This window comes from Magallana gigas, chromosome 3 (assembly GCF_963853765.1).
Source record: "Magallana gigas chromosome 3, xbMagGiga1.1, whole genome shotgun sequence".
NCBI classification, from domain to species: Eukaryota; Metazoa; Mollusca; class Bivalvia; order Ostreida; family Ostreidae; genus Magallana; species Magallana gigas.
In genome coordinates this window covers 55,766,725-55,791,794 of record NC_088855.1, presented here as the reverse complement: position 1 = coordinate 55,791,794, position 25,070 = coordinate 55,766,725, and the positions used below count along the sequence as shown (strand labels likewise).

Sequence of the window (25,070 nt, the reverse complement as noted above, 5' to 3'; positions counted from 1 at the left end):
GTAAAAACGCCAAAGAGAAAATAGATAAAGTGGAACATCTTCATAACACCGATGAAATACTGACAAGCGCCTTTGATAACCTTCGGAAATCCGCCGAATGTTTTTGTGATCACTTGGAAACGGTGTCTGTACTTCGAATGGGAAACTGGTCAGATGCAATGAAGAAAAACAGCAACAGAGAGAAAATAATAAAAGACTTTCCTGAGATGAGTGAGTTAGAGCAGTCTACGGTAATATTCGGCCTTTTAAATCAGGTAAGCTGTTAAAGCTAATCATATCTGTCATAATTCTAACACCGTTTAAAATAGCTGAATAACTATATATTTGTTCATTTATTGTTTTATTATTAGGTTATGATACAGGCAGGCGGAAATCAGACCACTCTTTTGAACATATTGTGTACTTGCTTAGAAACGACCTTAAATATAAGAAGGAAAGATAATATTTCAATCTTCCCCATGCTTCAACTGACAACCAAAATGATGAATATGGCCTTAGAGACGTCATATTTCCAAGGTATTTTTTGTTTTTCCTTTCTTTTAAAGTAAAAATACGCTTTATGTACAAGATAAATCAATTTCTCATGTTAAATATTTTTCAGCTGAAGAAACCATGAATGTATTCAGTTTGTACTTAGATGATATAATTGTCCATCAATCTGTTCGAAAGTTCCTTCTGAAAGAAATTGAGTGTTTGCTTTTTCATAAAGACAAACTCATCGTCATCAAAATGTTTTCTTTTATGAGCAAAATCAGGATGCATTTGCCCTATGATCTTAGACAGATCACAGTTTCTCACGTCGAAAAATCGCTTCAACCGTTGGATATATCCATTGACAGCGATACCAACTCCACTGGTAGCAACACAATATCGCGTCCACAATGGACAACGTTTAAAGGGGCTGTGAATAATAAAAACGTTAGTGTTCACATTCTCATACCATCTAAAGACTGCATTATGAAAGGAATAATGGAAGATTACAGAAAATATTCAACACAGAAAGATCTTCTCAAAGAACACGAACAGCAGAGAGATGTGCTCTATTTGTTATGCCGTGAAGGAAAAACGCCACTAGTTTTGCCTCTTGTTGCATTTCAATGTCGACCGCTACCGCCTTTTTACATCACATTACAAGATCAAAATAGTGTACTCCTGTCCGATTATCTTTTGTCAAAAAGAAACTGGAAAGACTGGGTTCCATTTGGAAAGCTTTGTACAATGGCAGCTGATATTCTAAACGCTGTGAAGTTTTTGCATTCCAGAGACATTATTCATCGTGGTCTCACTGCATCTTGTTTTTCTGTCAGAGAAGACGGATCGGTTTACCTGTCAAATCTTGCCACTGCATCAGATGGTCATTTATCGGAATTCATAGCAGGTAAATAAAACACGTCCATGGGCCAAGCAACGAGGCCTTACTTTCATTTAAGTATCGAACTAGCTGTTATATTTGTATGTTTGTACAATTAATGTTTTAGAAAATATGATACTAAAGATGTTAACAAGTTGTCAATGGGTAATCCTTCAACTTCAACTACGGTACAAAAAGACAAAAGTACATTTCTTATTTTTACAAAAATATTTTTCTTTATATTTGTTTCCTGTTTTGGTACTTAGCAATGCTGGTTTTTCAAAAAGGCCATAGTTAAATAAATGTTAGTACAATATTTAATTCATTTTTTTTTATTTCAACACGTTCCCTGCATATATATACAGATGAAGTTAAGGTCTATATCAGTAAATCAAAAACTTACAACAATTATGAGCAATAAATGAATTTAAAATGCACGGTCGGTAAAAAAAGTATTATATTTAATGAGCATTGTTAATTGGTGGTTACACAAATGCGCTTAAAACATAAGTCACATCAAGAATTTTCGTTTTAATCTTTAATGTTTGTTTGAAAAAAAATTAAAATGAGAATTGATAGATATATTGAAATTGTATAGTATTCTATATTATTTTTCAAAATACATAATATACTTTAAAATATGATGTGACACGATTTAAGTTGATATCTCTTCCGAAACCAGGGGGAGGGGGGTTCTATAACATGGCGGTTTTCCTCTAAGGAAATACTTCATACCGTTTTAAAATGGAAGATAATTTTGTATACATGGAAGATATCTACACAGATGCATGTTTTACTGTGGATAGAAATATGTACAAAAATATGTTAAGATACAAAACCTGAACCTTAAGCAGTGTCGTTACATACGTGTTTATTATATTTAAGTCCAAGATATGGCATCGAATTTTGAAAGTTTTAGCAAAAGTCGTTAAATATAGTTAAGCTTTGATACATTTCATTTTTATCGTCGCCATGAAATGTGTAAATACTTTCATTTAGATTTAAATAACACTAGTTTAAAATGTGCTGTAATAAATTTGTCTGAAAAATGCGATAAAATGGCGATTTCCGGTAATGTTTACTTCTGAATTTAAATTTGACCTTTTTATTATAATGACATGTTGTAGAATGCACAAGACAGCCCCTAAGATGGTCCGCCCCGGAGTCAATCCTGTACGATAAATATAGTAAAGAGAGTGATGTGTACATGGTTGGACTTCTCCTTTACGAACTGTTTACACATGGCTGTCATCCATATACAGAGCTTTATGGATATTCTTTAGATTATGTTTTGGAATTGGTATGTATACATTTTTATGAAAAATTGCAACCAGCATATCTTTGTTTTAAACAAACTCATTTTAGTTTTCAGTAAATTGTTATGTTTACATTCTCATTTAGATTGTCTTTCAAAATCTTAAACCTAGACAGTGGCCATGCATTCCAAAGGCAATTCACGAAGTCATATTGCATTTTGTAAATTACGATCCCCCAAAAAGGAGGTCTTTGAATAATGGACTAAGAGACCTTAACAATATCTTGCTTGAATTTTCGTCATATCAAGGTAACCAAACTATCTTACGAAAGTATCTAGAAAACTTTGACATGGAAGTTATACAACAGCAAACCGAATTGAAATGTTTAATTTTATTCTAGCTTCTAGAAAAAGACTGAGTCAATCGCACAAAGAGGACCTACGATATCCAGATATTGATCCTTTACTGCCTAAAGAACCACAGACAGTAAGGACAAAAAAGCACGGATGATATTTGAAAACTATCTTTTGTGTGTTATAAATTATTGATTTCACTTTCAGAAGTAGGTGAATAGAATGCGTTTAGGTAACACATTTTGGAAAGATAACGTATATAACATTACACTTAATTTTATTGTTTATTTCGATAATTAGTACGTCACAATATCGAGGTGTCCCATACGACCAACAAGTTTGTAGCCTTTGAACATTTGTAAATAATGAAATAAATCCATTTTGGTTAACACCACGCAAGCGATATTCTTATTTGCAAATTCAAAAATAGTACTTGTAGGTAAGCCTTTTGAAAACAATAGCATTGCTTCTTAATAGAAATAAAAGTTAGGTATTGAGCAACATTAAAGAATATTTAATATCTATTTATTGAATAAAAAATAGAAAATATTTGTTTATATTATGAAATTAAAGAATATTTCAGTCCCAATTTTCTCTGTCAAAATTTTAAAAGCTAAACACCCATCTTTCGATTCAATTTAAAAACAACCTGAATGATGATATCGATATACTATAATATTTATAGTTTTAGCCTACTTTTATTGACCATATAATGACAGCTAAAAATATTTGAAGTCAATGATGTTTGAGATATGCAGTTTATTAATGCTTTTAAGCACTTTTCATTTTTTCCGCAGTTTAACATGTAGACATTGATTGCAAAAAAATTGAAAAGTCTTTAAAGGGGCATGGTCACGATTTTGGTCAAAAATTATTTTCCCGATTTTAATGTTTACAATGCTCCAGAAAGGCATTTTTAATAGGCAACCAAAATTTAAGTGTCATTTGTTGAGTTATAAGTGAGTTACAGAGCTTACAATTCTTTGCTATGTAAACAAACTTTTGCTTTTGTTTACATTTTGAACGCTGAAGTGAAAACTCCAGTTTTAGACCGAAAATGTATGTGGTAAACGTTAAGATCTGTTTATTTATGCTTAAAATGAATAAGATTAAAAAATCAGCTGGAAAATGAACTTTTACCGGTATATTGAACTAATGTAAACAAAACAGAGCACGAGCCTTGTTTACATGACAAAGAATTGTGAGTCCTGTATCTTGCTTATAACTTCACTACTGACTCTCCAATTTCATTCAATCATTGGAAACGCATTTCTAAAGCATTGTAAATAATGAAAACAGAAAAATAGAATTTGACCAAAATTGTGACGATGCCCCTTTAAAAGCATTATTAAACTACAATTATATGATTGCATAAGTGACAACAAAAAATCTGCAGATTTGATTGACTCACGGAGAAATACATAATTTATGTTACTAAAATGCTGTTTTTGTTTGAGCCGATTTTTAAATAATTTAACAAAATAATAACACTTTAAATTTAATGACAAAATCAATTCATTCTTCAGGTAATTAGAGTGCTAAGATATTATACCTATTTCATCAAACTTCATAACAATTTTAAGAAGAGAACATGAACCCTGAGTATACAAAATTCCTAATGCATAATTGTTCTTCATTACAGGAACTACCAACATTCTTTCAACAAATTAAGAATCAGATTGGTAGTAAGTATTAAAGGCAAAAATAACAAACATTGTTTACCTTTATTTCAATTTCAAATGTGTGTAGCAGCTAGACTACTTATAATTATATTATATGAATAAGTTTATACTGGATTATCTATAATTTCAGATACAAACCCTTCAATGTATTATGAAAATTTGGGTAAATCCAAGAGGAGGACTAGTAATAGTCTTGCAATTTCTGAAGCCGATATTACTTCCAGTGAAGTCCCATATATATTAAAAGAGGTACAGAAATTTGATAACAAAATGTTGCAAAAGCTTATAAAATATATTGATTTTAATACCCCCTTTTTATAATATATAGGATTCCAAACTAATAGTAGATGAGCCAGTATCCGAAAAGTTCTTTAAAGTGTACTTTACCGATCTTAGCGAATCCCCACTCCAAGAAACTCTAAACCTATTGAATTGGCCGCCTTCAATTGTGAAATCGGACGCCTTTATTTTGGTTTGTTCGTCAAAAACATATCTTAAAGAATTAAAGTGTCAGTTTAATTAACTAAATTCATTGTGACAATTTTCATTGATTTTGTTGTTAATATTTATATTATCTAGCATTTTACAACATGTGTGTCTGGGGAATCACTCTCACAACTGTCATTGAGGAGGTGCTTTGGAGACCCAGACTATCATGAAAATAAATTGAAATATATTTGGATCGTACACCTTGCCGTGCACTTTATTGGTTTGTTACACGAGAATAACTGGATCTTACGTGACATATGCTGTCAGAATCTGTATTTGAGCAGCAACATGCAAAAGGTCACCTAACTTTTAATTTGAAATTGTTCTTGATCTGAGCGAAACAGCTAGTTTGTTGTTATTCAGTTTGCATTTTTGACAAAGCGGAAGATTAAATGCCGTTTAATATAATGACGTATAAATTTCAAAAGAATTTTAAAAAGCTCCACTGTTTTTTCGAGTATACTTACGACTGTAATAAAAGATGTTTAATTGGAAATAGATACAAGTACATATTCAAGTACACTATCAGGCTAGAATATTCTTTACAATTAAGTAAACATTTGATATGGGGGATGGTAATGTCAAGTTTTATGCAAATTAGCTCAAAATTCAGTCTTTCTATCTTTCATCTTCATGTCATTCTATCAAATTCTCTGATTTTTATTAATTAAATGAAATGCATTTGTATTTAAAATGACATATTTTTAAAAAAAATGATTTCCTTCAGAAAACCTTATGCAAGAAAAATCCATTGCCTATATATTGTTTTAAAATTGGTTTTATTGTGTTGCAATGATAAAATGATTTTTCTGTGCTGGAAAAATTAACACATTAATTTTTATTTCGCAGTGACCACATTTAAAATATATCAAAACTTGACAAATGAGAGACATTTTAAAGATGCATGTTATAATAAAAATAAATTAACAAAGAGACCGATATAAAACAAACAAATAATTAAAAATCAAGAAAGCAAACAAAAATCATAGAAAAGAAACGGCTAGAAATTGACACATTAATAATGAGTTTAATTTTCTAGGTTTTCAGCACAAAACTAGGGCGAATGGCGTACCTAAGACAACAGGATGGTTTTGATGACAGTATCATTGATGAAATTTTCTTTGATCGTAAAAACTGGTAACTAGTGACACTTATAATCGCTCTCTCTCTCTCTCTCTCTCTCTCTCTCTCTCTCTCTCTCTCTCTCTCTCTCTCTCTCTCTCTCTCTCTCTCTCCACGTACTACAAATGTAATTGATTACTACAAGTTTATTTTCGCTTGCAATTTTCGCCCTTCTACACTAGCAAAAAGCTTTTAATTTGCCAAGATATAGATGTGTTTAATGAGAGATAATTGGGGACATTGGATTTTGCCCTGCCTTAAATTCGCCCGCTAACATCGACGACGAAATGGGCGAAAATAAAACGGGGCGAATACTTCACTGTATACAGACAGTAACTAATCTAAAGTAACTCGTCAGTGAACAAATACAGTATTATATTCATTGAAGTTTAGAAAATTAAATATTAAAATGCTTGATGATCTAACTACCTGTGTAAATAATTGTACATTGCTACATGTATATAGTGTCATAGGTAATACAATTGAGGTTAGCCATGCAGAGCTTTTTAGTTTTATCTTTCGATTGCGAACAAATACGTCACGACTTGATGTCATACTTAGCTTTCAAACATATGTTAAACTCTTCAAATATAGTTGGAAAGTTTGGTCGTTTCTTCTCTCTAATGGTTTATCGACATTAATGATTAGTTATTTACTTGAACTTTGTTAAGTAGGAAATAGATCTTCAAATAGATATTTAAAAGTAGGCTTTTAAATATAGATATTTTTTGCAACGTTCACTACTTTTCACAGTCAAAACAAGTTGATTCCCAATGAAAAGATATTGAAAAGTTTTGCTTAGCCTTCAAACTGCCAAACGAGCTTGAGCTGCTTTATTGCATTTACAAGCACGGAAATTAGAAATGAAATGCTGAGTTATTAGAAACAATCTTAACTGGGATGGGGTAATTGAAAAAAGTATTTGTCATTGAGTGTAATTAATTACATTTTTCAAATTAATTGGAAGTAATTTGTAATTGAGTCTCCCTTCAATTACAAGTAATTGAGTGTATTTAAATACATTCCAAAAAATATCATGTATTTTCAATTACTTTTCAATTACATTTAAATTACTTTTTCTCAAGTTAAATGGTTAAAAAGGTGTCAATAACTTAAAGCTTTAAGCTGTATTTTTTACCAGTACATGTAGATATAAACAATAATACGCATGTACAGGGAAATAAAGTTTACAGGAGAATTAAAGACAGAAATTTAATAATGATGTTTAGGTTACATACCTGTTTTAAATGGGCTCGTGTTTATACACCAATTAAGTGTCTCATTATGTTTGATGTGTTTTTACAACATGATACTCTAGAAAAGTTCTAATTTGTTCAGACCTGAAGCCCTCTGATACACAATACGCATTTAATAAATTTTTAGTATAAAAAATCTTGTTCAGAACCAAACATGAACCCAATGGCACTGGATTAAGTACCCATTATATTAAATGTTTATATATTATTTTAAAATATAAATTTTAAAGAAAAATCTATAAATAATGATTAAGATGAATGCAAACCTTTAAAGACATAATCATAAAAAGTTTTGTGTGTCGAAGTGCTGTTTATTCATGTATTAATCCTTCAGATATTTAAAGTAATTGAAAGTAATTAATTACATTTGAAAAAAATCAATGTAATTGTAATTGCAAGTAATTGACAAAATTAATGATGCATTTGAAAGTAATTAATTACATTTCAAAGTAATGGACCCCAACTCTGATTATCTTAATTTATCAAATATTAAATTATTAAAGTATGATTTTGAATTAGAAAAGGCATTTCTTTCTTTTTCCAGAAAAAGATTTTAAAACTGAAATTAGCAAAGTACATGTATTCTGAAAAATGTATAATAATTTATGGTCGATAAAATATGGTTTGCTATTCATATTTTTTCTAAAAATGATTATGATATATTTGAAATCCGTCTATTGATACTCAATTTTGTTTAACGACGGTACCATGCTATATATTCCAGGTTCCCTCTTGAAGTTTTGCAACATAAGCAATATTCCAAAGAAGGAGATGTGTACATGCTTGCGATGGCAATACACGAGTTCTACATGGGCCTTGAAATAAATTTAGAGAGTCCCGTTTTGTCGTATTTGAACTGTATTCCCTTTTGTAAAATTCCAAAAGATGAGGTAATGCTTTTCTGTCACTGTTTTTCTTGACTGTCAAATATTCAGTCAAATCTTTTATATTTTCAATTCTAGCGTTGACACGTTTTATGTTGGTGCTGCAATATAGTTCATAGTACATGTGTGTATTAGATAAGCAGCGTGCAGTTCTATATCCTTTCTACACAGAAGGGTTACTTCGCGACATAAAGCTTCGCCAGAGTGGAAATCATTAGAATATAGATCTCTCTAACATGCTTCATCTGTAAACTAAAACAACATTTTCTCTTTTTGTTGTAGTTAACTAAACATCTTTTGTCTGGAGAGGTGCCACAACAGCCTAAATATTGTCCTGACGAACTTTATGAGATAATGGTCAAATGTTGGAACAGAGATAGAACCAGGAGACCCTCCTGTTCTGAATTCCTACAGGTTGCAACCAGGTCAGATTTGCACCACATAAGAAACCATATTCCCGTTAATGTAATCAAACAAAAAACTAACATTGTTTATGTTTTTCTAGCTTATTGAATGAGGAAGTATACTATTCATATGCTAAAGATGTATGGCATAACCAGGGTACTCCTCCACTTCCACCAAGAAGTTCAAATACCTTATCCAATTCAACAATCACAGTACCATGTAATCAAAAAGACAAAACCAATGGATCAATAGACAATCGTGGCATTGATGATCAAAGTATACTTACGTACAATAATGTTTTCCAAACACAGTTCTCTTCCTCTCAGGGATTTGATAGGAGGGATTCAAAACGCAGCAATTTTAGGAAGGGTGATTATGTTAACTATGGACCCTTGCGCAAATCAAGGTTTGAAAGTCAAAGTGATAATCAATTATGTAAAAATATATCGCCTCAGAGTAGTGAAGATAATTTAAGTATCGACAGTCTCTATGCTTCGGTTACCTCCGCCACAAATTCGAGTTTACGCTCGAGTTTTTCATTGGCAAATAAAAGTTCAGACTGGAGTTTATCACTGGCAAATGCAAATTCAGACTCGAGTTTTTCATTGGCAAATAAAAGTTCAGAATGGAGTTTCCCAGTGGAAAATGCTAGTTTAGACTCGGATTTATCTGTAGCAAATTTAAGTTCTAGGGATTCTGTCTTTTCAAAAGGACCTGACCAAAATCACAAATCAGTTACAACGCTGATGACAGCGATGACTGAAAAAACAAAAGATTTAGAAACAGGCACATTAGATCCACCGCCAGTTGCCTGTAGGTATGACACAGTATTACTTGTAGATAAGGACCAAAAAATTGAGGAAGATTATAGTTATGCACAAACCCAGAATGGTGAAGACAATTTAGATTATTTGAACCAAGATGTTGAAGAGGAATACAGTTGTCTGACCCCAGTGTTTGTATGAAGTTTCTTGCATGCTTCATTAATTAAGAACTCTGTAAATAGATTTGAAATAATAACCATATGCCAAAGTAAAACACAAAGAAGAAAAGTATTGATGTATTTATTATCATTGTATTATGGATTGTGATTCATTTTTGATTAACTAAACTACTCATGAATCAATCATATCATATAAGAATTTTGTTTTCATTTGCGATTCAGTTATGTTTCAAACGTTTTTTGAATATCAATATCAACTTTATCAACAGTTACGAACTCGCACACGCACGCACATACTCACACAAACACACAGAGATCCCCCCAAGTATTCAGTGAATTTTAAATTGTAACAGTAATAACGAACAATGACATCGTAATTATGACGTAAATGACAATGACAATGAACTTTACTCTCATAACTGAATTTACAGTGTAGAGAAAATACATATGTACAGTATGTACAAACTACAATTTATATAATACATGAAAATCAATGGTACAGGCATGATGAAGGGATAACAGATATAATTTAACCAAAAGAGCTAACTCTCTCAAATATAGTATCTAATAGTTTACAAATATTGGTAAGTTGGTTTATATTTGTGCCATTAAACAGTTTTTCAAATTTTACAACATTTGGATTTGTTATGAAATAGTTTGGTAAACATCTAACCCTTGAATTGGATATATATATCAGTACATTTGAAAAGGTAGTGAAATTCATCCCCAATTTCATTGCAGGTACATAGTTTATAAATTCTGTTTTCTCTAGGAATATTAAACCATCTACCTATCTCAATAGGTAATTTAGCATTACCAGTTCTAAAGTTACAATATTTTTTACATAATTGTGTTGGCAAAGTCAATAAATACTTTTCAAAATCCAGTGACTTTTTAAAAATCCTATAATTTAAACCTTTTGGAGAATTATGTACCTCACTATACCATGATTGCTTAAATTGGTCTACTAAAATATTGTATACTTTAGATTTTAACCAGGGTATGTTTATTGTGTTTTTATACCATATAAAACGTCAATCCACATTGATTTAGAGTTTTCTTAATGGTTTCGCACCATAGGTTATTAAAATTCTTCAATACATTAAAAAGGTTTGCTGACAATTTTGAGTTGTGGAAAATGACTAATTTACCCCAGAAGGAAATCATTCTAACATTAACATTAATTGTTAAGGGGTATCTTCCAAGTTCCCCATATACCATAAAGTTTGGAGTTGAGGTTCTCAAGTTCAATATATGTTTACAAAATTTTAAATGTAATTTTTCAAGGAGATTAGTGTCATGAAAACCCCAAACTTCGCATCCATATAATGATATTGGTTTGATAATTTTATCGAACATGTCTACTCTACAATCAATTGTTAGATTATGGGTTCTGCACTTCCCAATAACACCATACATTGCTTTAGTGGCTTTATCAAACAGTCTTTAACATTAAGATTAAAAGAATTGCTTTTACAAAAAGTAACACCCAGGTATTTAAAGTTGTTAACAATTTCTAATTGGGAACCTTCAAAAGTAAAACAGTTGGTTTGATTACCTCTACCAGATATTACAACTTTAGTTTTTTTACTGTTAACCTTAAGACGCCACTCTTTACAATATCTAGAAAAAACATTGAGTAAGTGTTGAAAATCTTCTGGATTTTCTGACAATAAGATGGTATCATCTGCATACAATAAGACAAAAAGGTTTAAATAAAGATTAAGATCTTTCTTAATGTTATCAGACAAGCGTGACAAACCTCTGACATTGTTTATATAAAGATACTCCTCAAGATCATTTAAATATCGTGAAAATAAAAAAGGCGATAAATTCCCCTTGTCTTACTCGAACTGTACATTCAAAAAATTCAGAACTTACTCCATTAACCAGAACTTTTGACTTAATACCTTTGTACATATTAGTAATAATTTTAAAACATTTTCCATCAATATTGTTTGATAATACCTTGTTCCATAAACCAATGTGCCCAACAGAGTCAAATGCTTTAAAAAAGGCGATAAATTTTCCCCTTGACTTACTCGAACTGTACATTCAAAAAATTCAGAACTTACTCCATTAACCAGAACTTTTGACTTAATACCTTTGTACATATTAGTATTAATTTTAAAACATTTTCCATCAATATTGTTTGATAATACCTTGTTCCATAAACCAATGTGCCCAACAGAGTCAAATGCTTTCTCAAAATCTATATCTATAAAAATATGATCTATTGTACTATGATCTCTACGAAAACCTGCTTGGTTCTCTAAAACGAGTTGAACAATATCAGCATATTTGTTTAACCTTTCATTAATGATAGCAGTGAATAATTTTCCAAGACAGCTCAGAAGTGTTATTGGTCTATAATTTTGGGGTTCTGTACTATCCCCTTTATTCTTATAAACTGGTATAATGTTACCACTAACCCACTGTGTGGGTATAACAGCAGAATCAAATATTTTGTTAAACAATACAGTATATAAGTTCAACATACAATCTTGGGTACTTTTGATATATTCATTAAAAATTCTTTCATCACCATAAGCTTTGTTATTTTTTAACATGTTGATACCCTTAAATATTTCTTCACAAGTTATTGGTTGGTTAATGTCATTATTAAGATTAATATCAGATAACATATTTAGTTCATCAAGAGAAAATACATTGTAATTTGACTCTTCTTGTTGATTATAGTTCTTGTTACAACAATCCTGATAAAAAGTAAAAAGGTCAAATAAATTTGCATTACATCTTTTCTTATCTGTGTTTGTATTCAAAATTTTCCATTATTCTCTAGGATTATTGCGTGGACCCTGAGGTAAACGCAGAAAATATATAAGCGAGGTTAAACCGGATGCTATGGGGAAAATTCAGCCTGCGCATGAGCTAGCCTGGTTCCTATGCGTAATGGGTTGCTCAGGGAAGCAGGCAAGCACAGGTTTATCTGAATCGGGATCGGGATTCCATGCCATATGCACGTAAAAGTTCAAAGGCGCTGTAATTGTAAAGTTGTCGGTAAACATTACAGAAACAAAGTATTCCTTTTAAAGAAATGATCAGCATGTGATAAACTGTCAGTATTATGAAATAAGGTAATGTTATTCCGAAACTACAGCATGCATCAAATAGCATAATTTATAATGTTTTGATGTTTTCCGAATATACATGTAGCTTAACGAAGGCGAGGCTATAGTACTCCCCGATTAAAATTATTTACGCATTTAAGTTTGCTTGAATAATTATGTGACTGTATATAATAGATGACTGAATAATTATGTCACTGTATAAAAGTTTAAATCTCAAGAAAGATGCATCAAAATATGAAATTGATTTACACATTTATAGTATAGCTGTCACTGCATAAGGTAGTTACATGTCACAAAGTAGTGCGAAGCTCAATGTGTGCGCAAAAAGTAGAATTCACCGAAAGCCTGATACTTTATATGCAATCTTCATTAATTTAGATCATAATTATTTTAGAAGTATGAACCCTTTAAATTCTGAGATTAAAAGTCAACTATACATATATATATATATATATATATATATATATATATATATATATATATATATATATATATATATATATATATATATATATATACATATATATATATATATACGTAGAACTATTGGACTTTGGGTAGTTGTGTCAAACAGCAATGTGACGTAGGCCTGTCTATTTCATTGTTGGCCACTCAGCTATGGCTCTTTGAAATCAACAAGATCTGTCTTTTGAGCTTAGGCTACGCCTTCGGTGTATATTTCACCTTAATCCAGTGTCATTTTTAACTTGTTTTGACGCAAGAAATAGATTATTACGTCCTACTGAAAGTCCAAGGCCTTCTTAAAATGGTTCTAATACAACATACAAATTTAGTGAAAGCAGGGGGCTAGAGTCGGTGGAATCTGTGATAATTTTAAGGCTTTCACGTTTTCGTTGGAAACACATGCAAATGGTCCACGTATTGCAGTCCTTTTTTAAAGGACAGCAACTTGTTTGTTCTTAAACTAACATTTTTTTTTTCATTTCTACTCTATGCGTTACATTTGCATTTTTCAACCTTTTTTATACAATTTTTCTTTTTCATACAAGTCACTTTTAAAAATATCTCCACCAAATTTTTTGTACAATCTTTTCGCTTTTCTATAATTCCGTCGAGCATTCTTACAGTCCCGAGTAAACCATGGTTTCCTATATTTGACATTGAATGTTTCACTTGTATTTGTAAGAACTGGCTTTCTACCGAATACATTTTTGGCACTTTCGACCAGTACATCACTAATCTTTTCAACAATATTATCAATAAATTCTAGTGATATGCTTTCAAGCGTAGTGTTACTTAGTTCATTTTCTAATGATTTTACAATATCTACTTTATCTTCAACAGAATTATGATATACATGTACTTCAACCTTTTCGGGATTCCATTGTTTAGCAATTTCTTGTGTTGGCTTTTGTTGATATATGGATTCAGTGCTGTGCTGTCTTTCAAGTGCCAATACTATCTCTATAGGGTTATGAACATCAGATAAAAATGAGGAAAAAGATAATATTTTCACATTGTGTACATATCTTAAAAACTCAGTGTTTGAAATACAATAATATACAACACTTGATTGTTTACATGTAAACTCACCATTTTGGTCACCCATGGATCTACCATTAAGTATTATAATTTACAATGTTTACAAATATCAATAAGTTTTTTTTCCATAGCAGTTAACAATGTTATCTTTAGATTTCCTTTCTATGGAAAACCATATTTTTCAATTGCTTCTAGGTCTATTTCATCAACAGCCCAATCAAAATTACTGTTATTCTCAGCACTGTTACAAAAATGTGATAAAGAATCATCAACATCAATAAAATCTCTCAATGTGGATACTCTACTATTAAAGTCACCTAATAAACATATACAATCATTTTATTTGGATAAGTTAAAAATCTCATTCTCAACATCGTCAAAAATTTCAACTGATGAAAATCTGGAGTTTGATGGCGGTATATAAACAGTTCCCATCAAAATATGTTTCTTAATACTAAATGTTTTACCTTCTATTCTAATCCATAATATATTGTCACTTGCGTTATTAATAATGTGAGGCAGATTATGTCATATTTGCTATAATAACATCAACAAACTCAGGATTTCGGAGCTTAGAAGCTAGACCGCAAACATTGATAGAAACAATCCTCGCATAAGAAGTGTCTGAAGATGTGAGAGAGTTACATTCGGTAGTTTCGTTTTCGTTGCTTACATTCCCGCTCGGTTGCTCTCTTTGGTATCCCTAACGGCGCGTGGTCGCAAAACGGGTTTCATGTCGATTTGCGCTGCGCGTTGCGGATTTGCGTGGTCCGTTCGAGTATCCGGGTCACTGCGCTGTGTTGACGCTGGGTTGTGGATCGAGGAAAGGGGATTTCTGTCCAATTCACGAAAAGTTTGTCTGCAATCATCACAGCCTTTTTTCCCGAGACGTTTTGCTTGTTTATAAGGAGGGTATAACAGTTTTCTGCGGTCGTTGATTTCCTTTGGGAACTGTTCATTAATTCCAAATGGTTTTCCAACAAGTTTGGATGGAGCAGCTTTTCTGACCTTTTCTCTCTCTTTGAATAGGACGAATTTCGCTATAATTGGCCGGTGACGTCCCTGCACTCTTTTCCCCATTCTATGCACTCGTTGGAATTGTGGCTCTTCCGTTATGTCCATTTCTGATTTTAAGAATTCTCTTAAGACCTCCTCTGTGTTTTCCTCTTGCGTTTCGACGATTTCTTCAAAGATAAGATTATCTCTCATCGAACGTGTTTGAAGGTCTAAGTGGCGTTCGTTTAAATTCTCGAACTCCGATTTCACAAGGCTCAGCTCTTTGAGGATGTTTTGTTAACATTTGTTATTTCACAAACAGATTTTTTAACAGCCAATACTTCTTTTGTTTGATCTTCATACTGCTTGTTGATAAATACCACACTTTCTTCGACTCCGTTGACCTTGGCCTTCATGTCTTTCAATTCTGTGTTTACGTTTCCTACATTCCTTTCCAGTTCACTGAGTCTTTGTTCAATAAGGTCCAGTTTATTTAGCTTTGTAGAAACTTGCTCTATGTTTCTTGACATGACTCTCAGAGCTTCCATGATATCAGTGTGTTGCGGTTGGGGATGTTGTTGTTGTTGACTATGTTGTTGGTTTGGTATGTGGGAAATATAACCAGCGAGTTGACTTTGTGGTCCCTGGGGTCCATAGGGGGTGAACAGGTTTCCGTGGCAATTGTTAACGGGGGTCACCGGTGTGGAATGCTGTGCATTTTGGGAACTAGAACTATTATGACAGATGCTATTGCTAATATTGCTGTTAATCGTTTGTGTTTCCATACCGTGTAAACTTGGAACCGTTGATAGTTGAGAATTACTCACATGAACCTTTTGTGTCCTTTCCCCGCTAACATTCGATGACTTGTTTTTCCTTTTCCTATTACGTGTGTGTTCCATTTTACACTATTACACCAAGGAAACACATCCTTACACTTATCCACGAACACATAACAAATTCCGAACAGTATTATTGGTATAAATTGAGAAAAACGTAGAAAAATTCTCTCTCTTAAAATTCAAAGCTGCCACCCTTCCTCACGCATGAGCCAGATTATTAAAGAATAGACAACGTTAATGAGTAGATTTTACAAAATAGTGTAAACGTAATGACTTACGTACAAATGATTCTGTTCGGAAACGAGGATTTAATAATCTTGCGATGAGTTAAATTTCATCACTGCATATGCACTACCTTGGGATTTTATTTTCATTTGACTTGTTTCTTCTTCTTCGTGCGTGTTTTTGCACCTGCACATATACATGATATTAGCTTCTGGATAATAAACGGTTTGTGAAAAAGGAAAAACAATGTAAGGTATATTTAAATAAGAGGAAAAAACAGCATAAAATAACTACGAAGGCCAAAGTATTTATACCTTTGCACATTTGTGCGCTTCAGCTCATATTAGTCATATATGGGCCATTTTTTTTTAAATTACACCGTTTACACACTGTGTTTTAAATAAGGAATAAGGAATCATTCTTTGAGTTTTATGAGGTGATAATTTTGGTCGGGCGTGATCAAGTCCAACAAAGCCCAAAGGGCTTTATGATAGATTATTACCTCATAATATTACTTATATTTATTAAATTTTAAATTTTATATTTGAATACGAATAAACAAACCCCGCTGGTGCCTCAATTTAGCGTCATTTGTATTATGAGTTATATAGTACAAAATCGATACGTAGTGTTATCACAGGCAAAGACAATTGATAATGTAAATATATAACAATATTGAGCATTATATATTTTGTAAAAAAAAAAATGAAAAACCCACAGTTTATCAAAATCGACTAACTAGTTATAGTATGATAATCTCTTTAACATGTATGTACACATGGATACCCTCATATTGTTTATATATCATACATGTTGTTTTTGCAAACTTTGGAAAAAATTAAACTTAAAATTGGACAACTCATTCAAATTGTATCTTACAAAAGTTTTGATCCGAACTGGCAAAACACATAAACATGATTGCAATAGCATCTCCCTTTTTTGTCAAGAATTTTCACCTAATTTTAAAACATCTTTTGAATGGAAGCCACCAAACAATACTTGTACAATAACATTATTTTTTTTTTGTTTTTTGCGATGCTAACTTCGTTCATAGCCCGAGTGACTGAAGCATCAAAGTTTAAATTACATCTACCTTTGAATCATTTGACCAATTATCTATAACAAGTGAGAAAGGTTACATAACTTTAGATTAGAACGTATCAAAGAAGGAACCGCCAATTGTCCATACATGCGAAGGTTGCCATGCTTTTACAGTCTACTTGGAAGTCTGTGATCAGTTCGTGAATATTTTGATCCATCAACAAATAGTCCTCTCAGATATGTAACAAAAGTAAAAAGAAGACATCAATGGCCGATGTAAAAATATTAATTACATCCACTTTGATTAAAGTTGACATTATAAAGGTAAAACAACAGTTTTAAAAAGAGGTCAACACATGTCAACACATTTATCTTGCATGTTAACATAACTAAGTTGCACGTCGACATAAATAAGTTGCATGTCGACATAAATAGGTTGCATGTCGACCTAAAGAAGTTGCATGTTGACATCAATAGGTAGCGTATCTAGCATCTTGAATGTCACATGTTGGCGATATTTGAGATTTTTATAACTCTTATTTGATTGCAGTTTTCTTGCATGTCAACATAGTTATGATGCATGTTGACATAAATATCTTGCATGTCAACATATTTATCTTGCATGTCCACATAATTAATAGAAAAATAACTTGCACACAAAGGGGCAGAGATATGCCACCATACAGTTCAGATTATCAACTGACGTTATAAACATAGTTCTATATATTCATAACACGATGCAGGTTTCCCGAATTTATGACAAATAAGTTAATAAGACGCCATCATAAAATCAGTACCAAGGTTTCGATATTGGGTACCTGATGCTTTTTTTAGCAACAGGTAATTTCCATCTAAACACAAGTGTAGACGAAATAGACGAAGTAGACTTATCTACATAAACACAATTTTTTGTGTACACATGCATACCTGTACATACATATGTATATATACATAAGAATGTATTGTGATGATACATAATCATGCTAGAATGAATCAGAGTTATTTATAAGAAACAAAAATGTTTCCAACTTTTAGTTTCATAGACATGACGATGCAAAAAGCTACGACACACACCTGAGGCGAGTTCAACAGACCGAGCGCTCGCCATTTGTGTATTTTAATTTTAATTGTGGGTAAAGGGAATTTTGGCGAGGCCTCGCGAGCGCTCGCTCTGTTGATCATGCACGCCTCAGACTGTACTATACTTACAAAAATAGAACAAAGTAGAATAGATCATAATTTTAGTATTTGGAAAATCCACTTTATGTACACCCAATGGCTTTTAGACAATGTGACTTCAATTCATGTCTTTGTGTATGAAACATGATTTAAAGAGACTTGGACACGATTTGACTTAAAATTTTCTCAAATTTTATTTTTCCGTTTTCAATGTTTATAATGATAAATACGAGGGTTGTCCAAAAAGTTCGTGGACACAAGTAATTTTATTCAAAATAACAGCGCCATTATCAGGAAAGTATTATGATATTGTAATATAGAGTATAATACTGTGAATGTATCAGAGCAATGCACAATTTTGTATTGGAGTTATCAATGTATGTACATTGCCTATACAAGCCGCACGGCCCAGTCTGACGTTGAGTTATAACGACGTTTCTATAACGTCGTAGTCCTGGGTCTACCTTAGAGTAATATGCCAAATTCACCGTTTGGTTAGAGGATCCAATCGCATATTGCATCAAAATACAACTTGTGCCACTTGTGGATTAGTAAATGTTTTGATGTTTTTCCTATTTCCTCAATCGTTTGTTTTGTTTCTATCGGTGTTTTACCGCAGTCGATACAATTTTATGATGGGGCGCTGTTCCGTGTGGTCAGATGACACCGCTTTTTCGGGCGTTTTTAAAGACATATTCTTGCGGTAATATCTTTTAAAAGTCCTCAGCTGATTTGAAAATATTTTCAAACGACGTATGAAAATGACGTACACCATACAGACTACCTCACAATAGAAGAATATGAAGTTTTGAAATGTTTTATAAAAACTGTAAATATTCATATCTAAAAACTCAATTACAAAGTTTTTGCAATTGCTACGTTGGGTCGTGCGTACTTTTCGCGACCCTTTGATACATTAAAATTTTACTTTATTTCTATGGAAAACATTCAAAACCAATTTAGTTTGATTTGAAATTTTATGACAAAGTTTTAGATACACAATATGTAAAAATAAACCCATTTCAAATTACAAAAACGCAATTGTCCACGAACCTTTTTAACAACCCTCGTATAGATGTTTATTTTAGAAATAAACAACGTTATTGAGTGAACATGGCGTTATGAATAGCAATTGCTCTGTTGGCTAGTGCGCATCATGGAAAATATGCCAGCAGAGCAGTTGCTATTCATAACGCCATGTTCACTAAATAATAGTTGTTTATTACTTATATTTGCATTTAATATTAAAACACGTTGTTTATTTCTTAAATAATTGCAGTTCCTCCGTATGGACTTACAGTGGGGAAGAACAATAGATATGCAAATATATATTGCTTTGTCAAAATTTGAAAGTCAAGTATCAAGTTATAAGAAAGGTACATAGTTCATAATTGTTTGTTTTGTAAACAAAGCTCGAATATTGTCATTGTTACATATGTGTTGTATTGGTGTTAGTTTCATTCAAATGTAAATTTCTTTTGTTGATAATAGTATTTATGAAGAATTTTTGTAAACAACCATAAGACTCGAGCTTAATTAATTAACAATCAATTCTTACCTCTGTATCTCGCTTGTAACTTTAACATTCAATATTTTGGTCAATCATTTGAAATGCACCAGTAAACTATTTTATACATACAAATAAAAATAAAATTGTTTGATTTGCTGTGAAAAACTTTGTACGATGGCTGCTGATATTCTCAACGCTGTGAAATTTTTACATTCCAGAGACATAGTTCATCGTGCTTTTACTGCGTCAAGTTTTTCCGTCAAAGAAGACGGGTCGGTTATCTGTCAAATCTTGCCAATGCATCAGATGGTCATTTCCGAATTCATAGCAGGTACCCGTAAATTAATTATTACATATTGCATTAAAAAAAATAAGTTTAATGATTTTGTACAGTGTTATACATTTTCTGTACGTTTTAGAATGTACAAGGATACCTTTAAGATGGTCCGCCCTGGAGTCAATCCTGTACGATAAATACAGTAAAGAGAGTGATGTGTTCATGGTTGGACTTCTCCTTTACGAACTGTTTACACATGGATGTCACCCATATACAGAGCTTTATGGACATTCTTTAGACAGAGTTTTGGAATTGGTAAGATACATACTTGTCTCTTTAATTTCTTTCCTCAGTAATTTGAAATAGGTACAGCCTTTCCTTTACCCAAACATGCTTAGTAGGAGTAATGAATGCGTAAAGCTCACATACAGGCGATAGGATAATCAGGCAAACGGCGAACAACTGATGATCAGAAAAGTTTCCTTTAACGTAAGCTAAGCGGACGTGTCATGCAAAATGTTTTTAAGTTAAATACACTTACAAACTAATTATTCGTTTAGATTGTCTTCCAAAACCTTAAAACAAGGCAATGGCCATGTTTTCCAAAGGATATCCACGAAATCATACTGCTGTTTGTCAATTCTGATCCCCAAGGAAGAAAATCTTTAGACAAAGGCCTTCAAAAACTGAACATCTCTTGCTTAAACAGTCATCAAATCGAGGTAAAGTTGTAGAAAAGCAGTGCTGTGAAATAGAAATGAACATAAAGGCGATATCAGAACATCGAAATTATGACAAGATATTCCAAGTTTTATATATTTTAAAATGCACCGATTGGGTTCGCGTTTGAATTCTCTATGTACTGTACCAGGTCTGATTTTAACGATTTGTCAGTAAACCGAATTTGGTGTTCTTACTGTTAAGTTTTATGTGTTTATTAAAACTCAACAACTGATGACTTATGCACAATATACAGGGCGGCACTTAATACATTGTTATCGAACATGCCCTTTTTACAAAACAATGCACAATTCGATTAAAAAGTTTATGCTGTACTTTTGATGCTTTTGTATCTTCAAATTAAAACGGAACGTCAAAAACACACAAGTCACAAAATCACTATATATATATATATATATATATATATATATATATATATATATATATATATATATATATATATATATATATATATATATAGTGTCCTTGAACTTTGATGATAATTTGTCATTTCTCGAGCTTCCACGCACATTGGTTGGAGCATTCACTGCACAATTATTGTCACTTGCAAGAGATGTGCAAGTCCCTCTTGAAGATCCCAATGTGGTTTGTGGTTCTGAAGCTATAGGTTGATCCTCACTCTCGTTAAGGGGACGTTTGTTTGTAATTACGAGATTATCATCTTCCGCATTGTAGGGTAAAGGATCTGTTTTGTCCACATCATAAGCCTCCTTAGTTGGTCGAATTTCCCTCCGATTTCTACGGTTTGTCTTCCCATGTCTTTCCCATCTGTGTTGACGAGGTATGACCTGTTCCAAAGAGATTGGATACTTGTTCTAAACTGCCAGTATTTTTCATTAGGGTGTTTCTTCATTCGAACGTTTTGTCCAATCTGCAGCTCTGGACTGTCCTTAATGTGTTTGTCATACTGCTTTTTTTGCAATTGTCTCATGTGTATTTGTACTGAAGGAATGTCTTGTCCTCCTAGACATCAGTCTTTGGACGGGACTGCAATTCATAAACTTTGTAGGAGTGTTTGGCCAATCTAAAATTGCTTTCCAGATATTTATAAGTCTTGCTGGAAATCTAATACACTCCTTCACTAAAATCTTGAAGATGAAGTTTTTGTATCACAACTCTGTTGCTCTTGTAGATCAATCCATCATGAGCCGATAACTCGTTACGTGTGTTCCAATAGTCGTCCATGACTGCTTCTGGGATATCGTCTTGATGGTCATTCCAGCCGATAGTCTTAAGTGTTTGTAGAACTGGATCACAGTTAGTCATCTCTCTGATTTGCCGAAATCTTGAATGATTGATCTTTGGAATCCATTTACTTTGATTTATCTGTGATATTTGTTGCAAAAATGCGTTGAAAATGTATTCGGTATCTGTCACAAAAGCTCTTGACAGAGTTTCTGCTATGTATAGTTCGCTTCCTTTGGTGTATGTTACTCGTAGATTGTACTTCTGGAGACGAAGTAGCATCCTTTAAAGACGTTTAAGAGCTGCTTATAAAGATTTCTTAAAAATTGTCTCCAAAGGCTTGTTATCAGACTGGACTGTCACAAGGTCTCTGCCATAGATGTATTGATCGAAATGCTCACATGCAAACACTTCTGCCAACACTCTTTCTCAATTTGGGCATAGCGTTGTCCGGGCTGAGATAAAGCTCTGGATGCATACGCAACTGGTTGCCCGTGGTGCAATAGATTTGCACCTAAACCAACTTTAGACGCATCACATTGTATGGTCACTTCTTCTTTCACGTCATAGTACTTTAACACTAGTTCAGTTCTGACTAGCTGCTTCACTGCTTTGAATGTATCTTCTGGTCGTGACTCCCAGTGTTATAAGGTATTTTTGACGGTAAATCTGCGTAGAGGTTCACAAGTTCAGATAAGGAGTGGTAAGTATTTGGACATGCAGGTCACAAGTCCAATAAGTCTCTGACCATTTTTGAGATTTTTAGGTCTTGGCATCTCGACAACAGCTTCCACCTTATCTGGATCAGGGCACATTCCTTCCGAGGTAAGTTTCTGACCCAAGTACTTGACAGAAATGAGTCGCAGCTTTAATTTCTTCTTGTTGAGTATAATACCTACTTCTCATGCTCTTTGAAAAAAAACCACTTACATGCGCGGATCCAGAAAATTTTTCCAGGGGGGGTCCGAAGGATAATTGTGTTTGCCAGGGGGGGTCCGAGGCATATTTTCGCGATAATTTTACTATGTAAATTTAATAAATTTTCATTTTCCAGGGGGGGTCGGGACCCCCCCCGACCCCCCCTCTAGATCCGCGCATGACTTAGTCTCACCAGATCCGTAGACTAAGATATTATTCATAATGATTTCTTTATACTAAAGACCCTCTTATACTTCATGTTACTTTCGTTTGAACTACATCTAAAGACACTCTTTTTGAGTAGTATTTTGATCGGTGACTAGGATTGCAGAACATTTAATTAGTACGACCTTCTCAATTCACAGCATTTATTTATTTAATTATGTTCGATATCTACACAACCTCCAAATACCCAGGAAACGGCATTTTTTAAGCTTTAAGAATTAAAGATTTTCATTCAATCCTGAAACAATTACACGTTTTATGAATGTACATTCTCAAGAAATCATTTTTGACATCATAACCTTTTAGTCAATTCACTGTATTGGAAATCTTTCGGTGTCCCTTTATGTATTGTACGCCAAATTCACAAAAATGAGCTAAACATAGTTTCACAGTCGACAAACTAGGTTTATCAGCTTTCAACTATTGTTTACGGATCCTAAACTATTGTTAACTATATTTCACGAATGTAAACTATAGTTTACGAATGATAATCATAGTTTATCTATCTGTAAAAAACTTAACGATAGATTTTGCTGATAAATATAGATTCACATTTGTGAATTATAATTTACAATCGTAAACTATAGTTAAGAGTTGTTAATTATAGTTTCACAAATTGTGAAATTACATTTATCAGAAAAATTCACAAAAATGAGCTAAACATAGTTTCACAGTCGATAAACTAGGTTTATCGACTGTTAACTATACTTTACAGATCTGTTAACTATATATAGTTAACACTGAAAACAATCATTTGCGATTGTTAAACATAGTTTTTCTGATAAATATAGTTTCACCATTGTGAAACTATAATTAACAACTCTAGACTATAGTTCACGAATGCGAATTGTATTATTTAGACATTAAGGCGCCAAATTCACAAAAATGTAATAAACATAGTTTTACGTTTGTAAAGCATGGTTTACAAACAGAATCTCTCATTTAGTATCTGACATGCGGAATTCTCTGTGAAACTATATTTTACGACCATAAACTATAGTTTACGATTGAATCTATAGTGAACTAGAGTTTTGTTCGTAAATCATAGATACGTTAATCCTAGTTACAGCAAGATAAGATTTTTCCTTAACAACGATCATCTTCATTGGTTGTTAAGATATATATTTCTTTTTTAAAGAAAAGTGATTTTTCGATTACTTTATGGCAATTGAAATTATTAAAATAACTTCACCTTTTTTATTTTGATTTAAAAAAAATTAATACAAACGACAAAAAAACGCGGGCTTTTTTAAAATTGTATTTACTGTACGGCGGAAGCTGATAAGGGGCGCGGTGGCCAGCAACAGCGAATCGGGTCTGGGAAACTTGTCGTGATGTTCTGTAGACATTCAATTAAATAAACAACATCTTCCCCTGCCGACTACAACCTTTGTAGATTACGGCGTATATTAGACAAAATAGTAGGATCAAAAGAGTCGCTGGTAACTTGGCATCTCAGATTATCGAGCAGAGAATCAATTCTTCTTATGCAATTTTGTACAGAGGGCAAATTCGCACGTGCTTCCCTATGAAGAGCCATTTCCTACAATGGCGCACATTTTGTATCGCCTTTCACGGTTGGTTACTCGAGATTT

The 25,070-nt window shown here is 32.6% G+C and overlaps 1 protein-coding gene across 1 annotated transcript; it reads left to right on the top strand.

Moving 5' to 3' along the window:
- Positions 1 to 586: 586 nt before the first annotated feature.
- Positions 587 to 12,328, top strand: LOC136274133 (uncharacterized). Its single transcript, XM_066080495.1, has 12 exons — positions 587 to 1,378; positions 2,479 to 2,651; positions 2,753 to 2,915; positions 3,008 to 3,093; positions 4,603 to 4,645; positions 4,773 to 4,891; positions 4,971 to 5,114; positions 5,222 to 5,428; positions 6,171 to 6,268; positions 8,234 to 8,399; positions 8,676 to 8,818; positions 8,899 to 12,328. The coding sequence occupies exons 1-12, from the start codon at positions 613 to 615 to the stop codon at positions 9,761 to 9,763; spliced, it is 2,973 nt and encodes a 990-aa protein (XP_065936567.1). The 5' UTR covers positions 587 to 612; the 3' UTR covers positions 9,764 to 12,328.
- Positions 12,329 to 25,070: the final 12,742 nt, after the last annotated feature.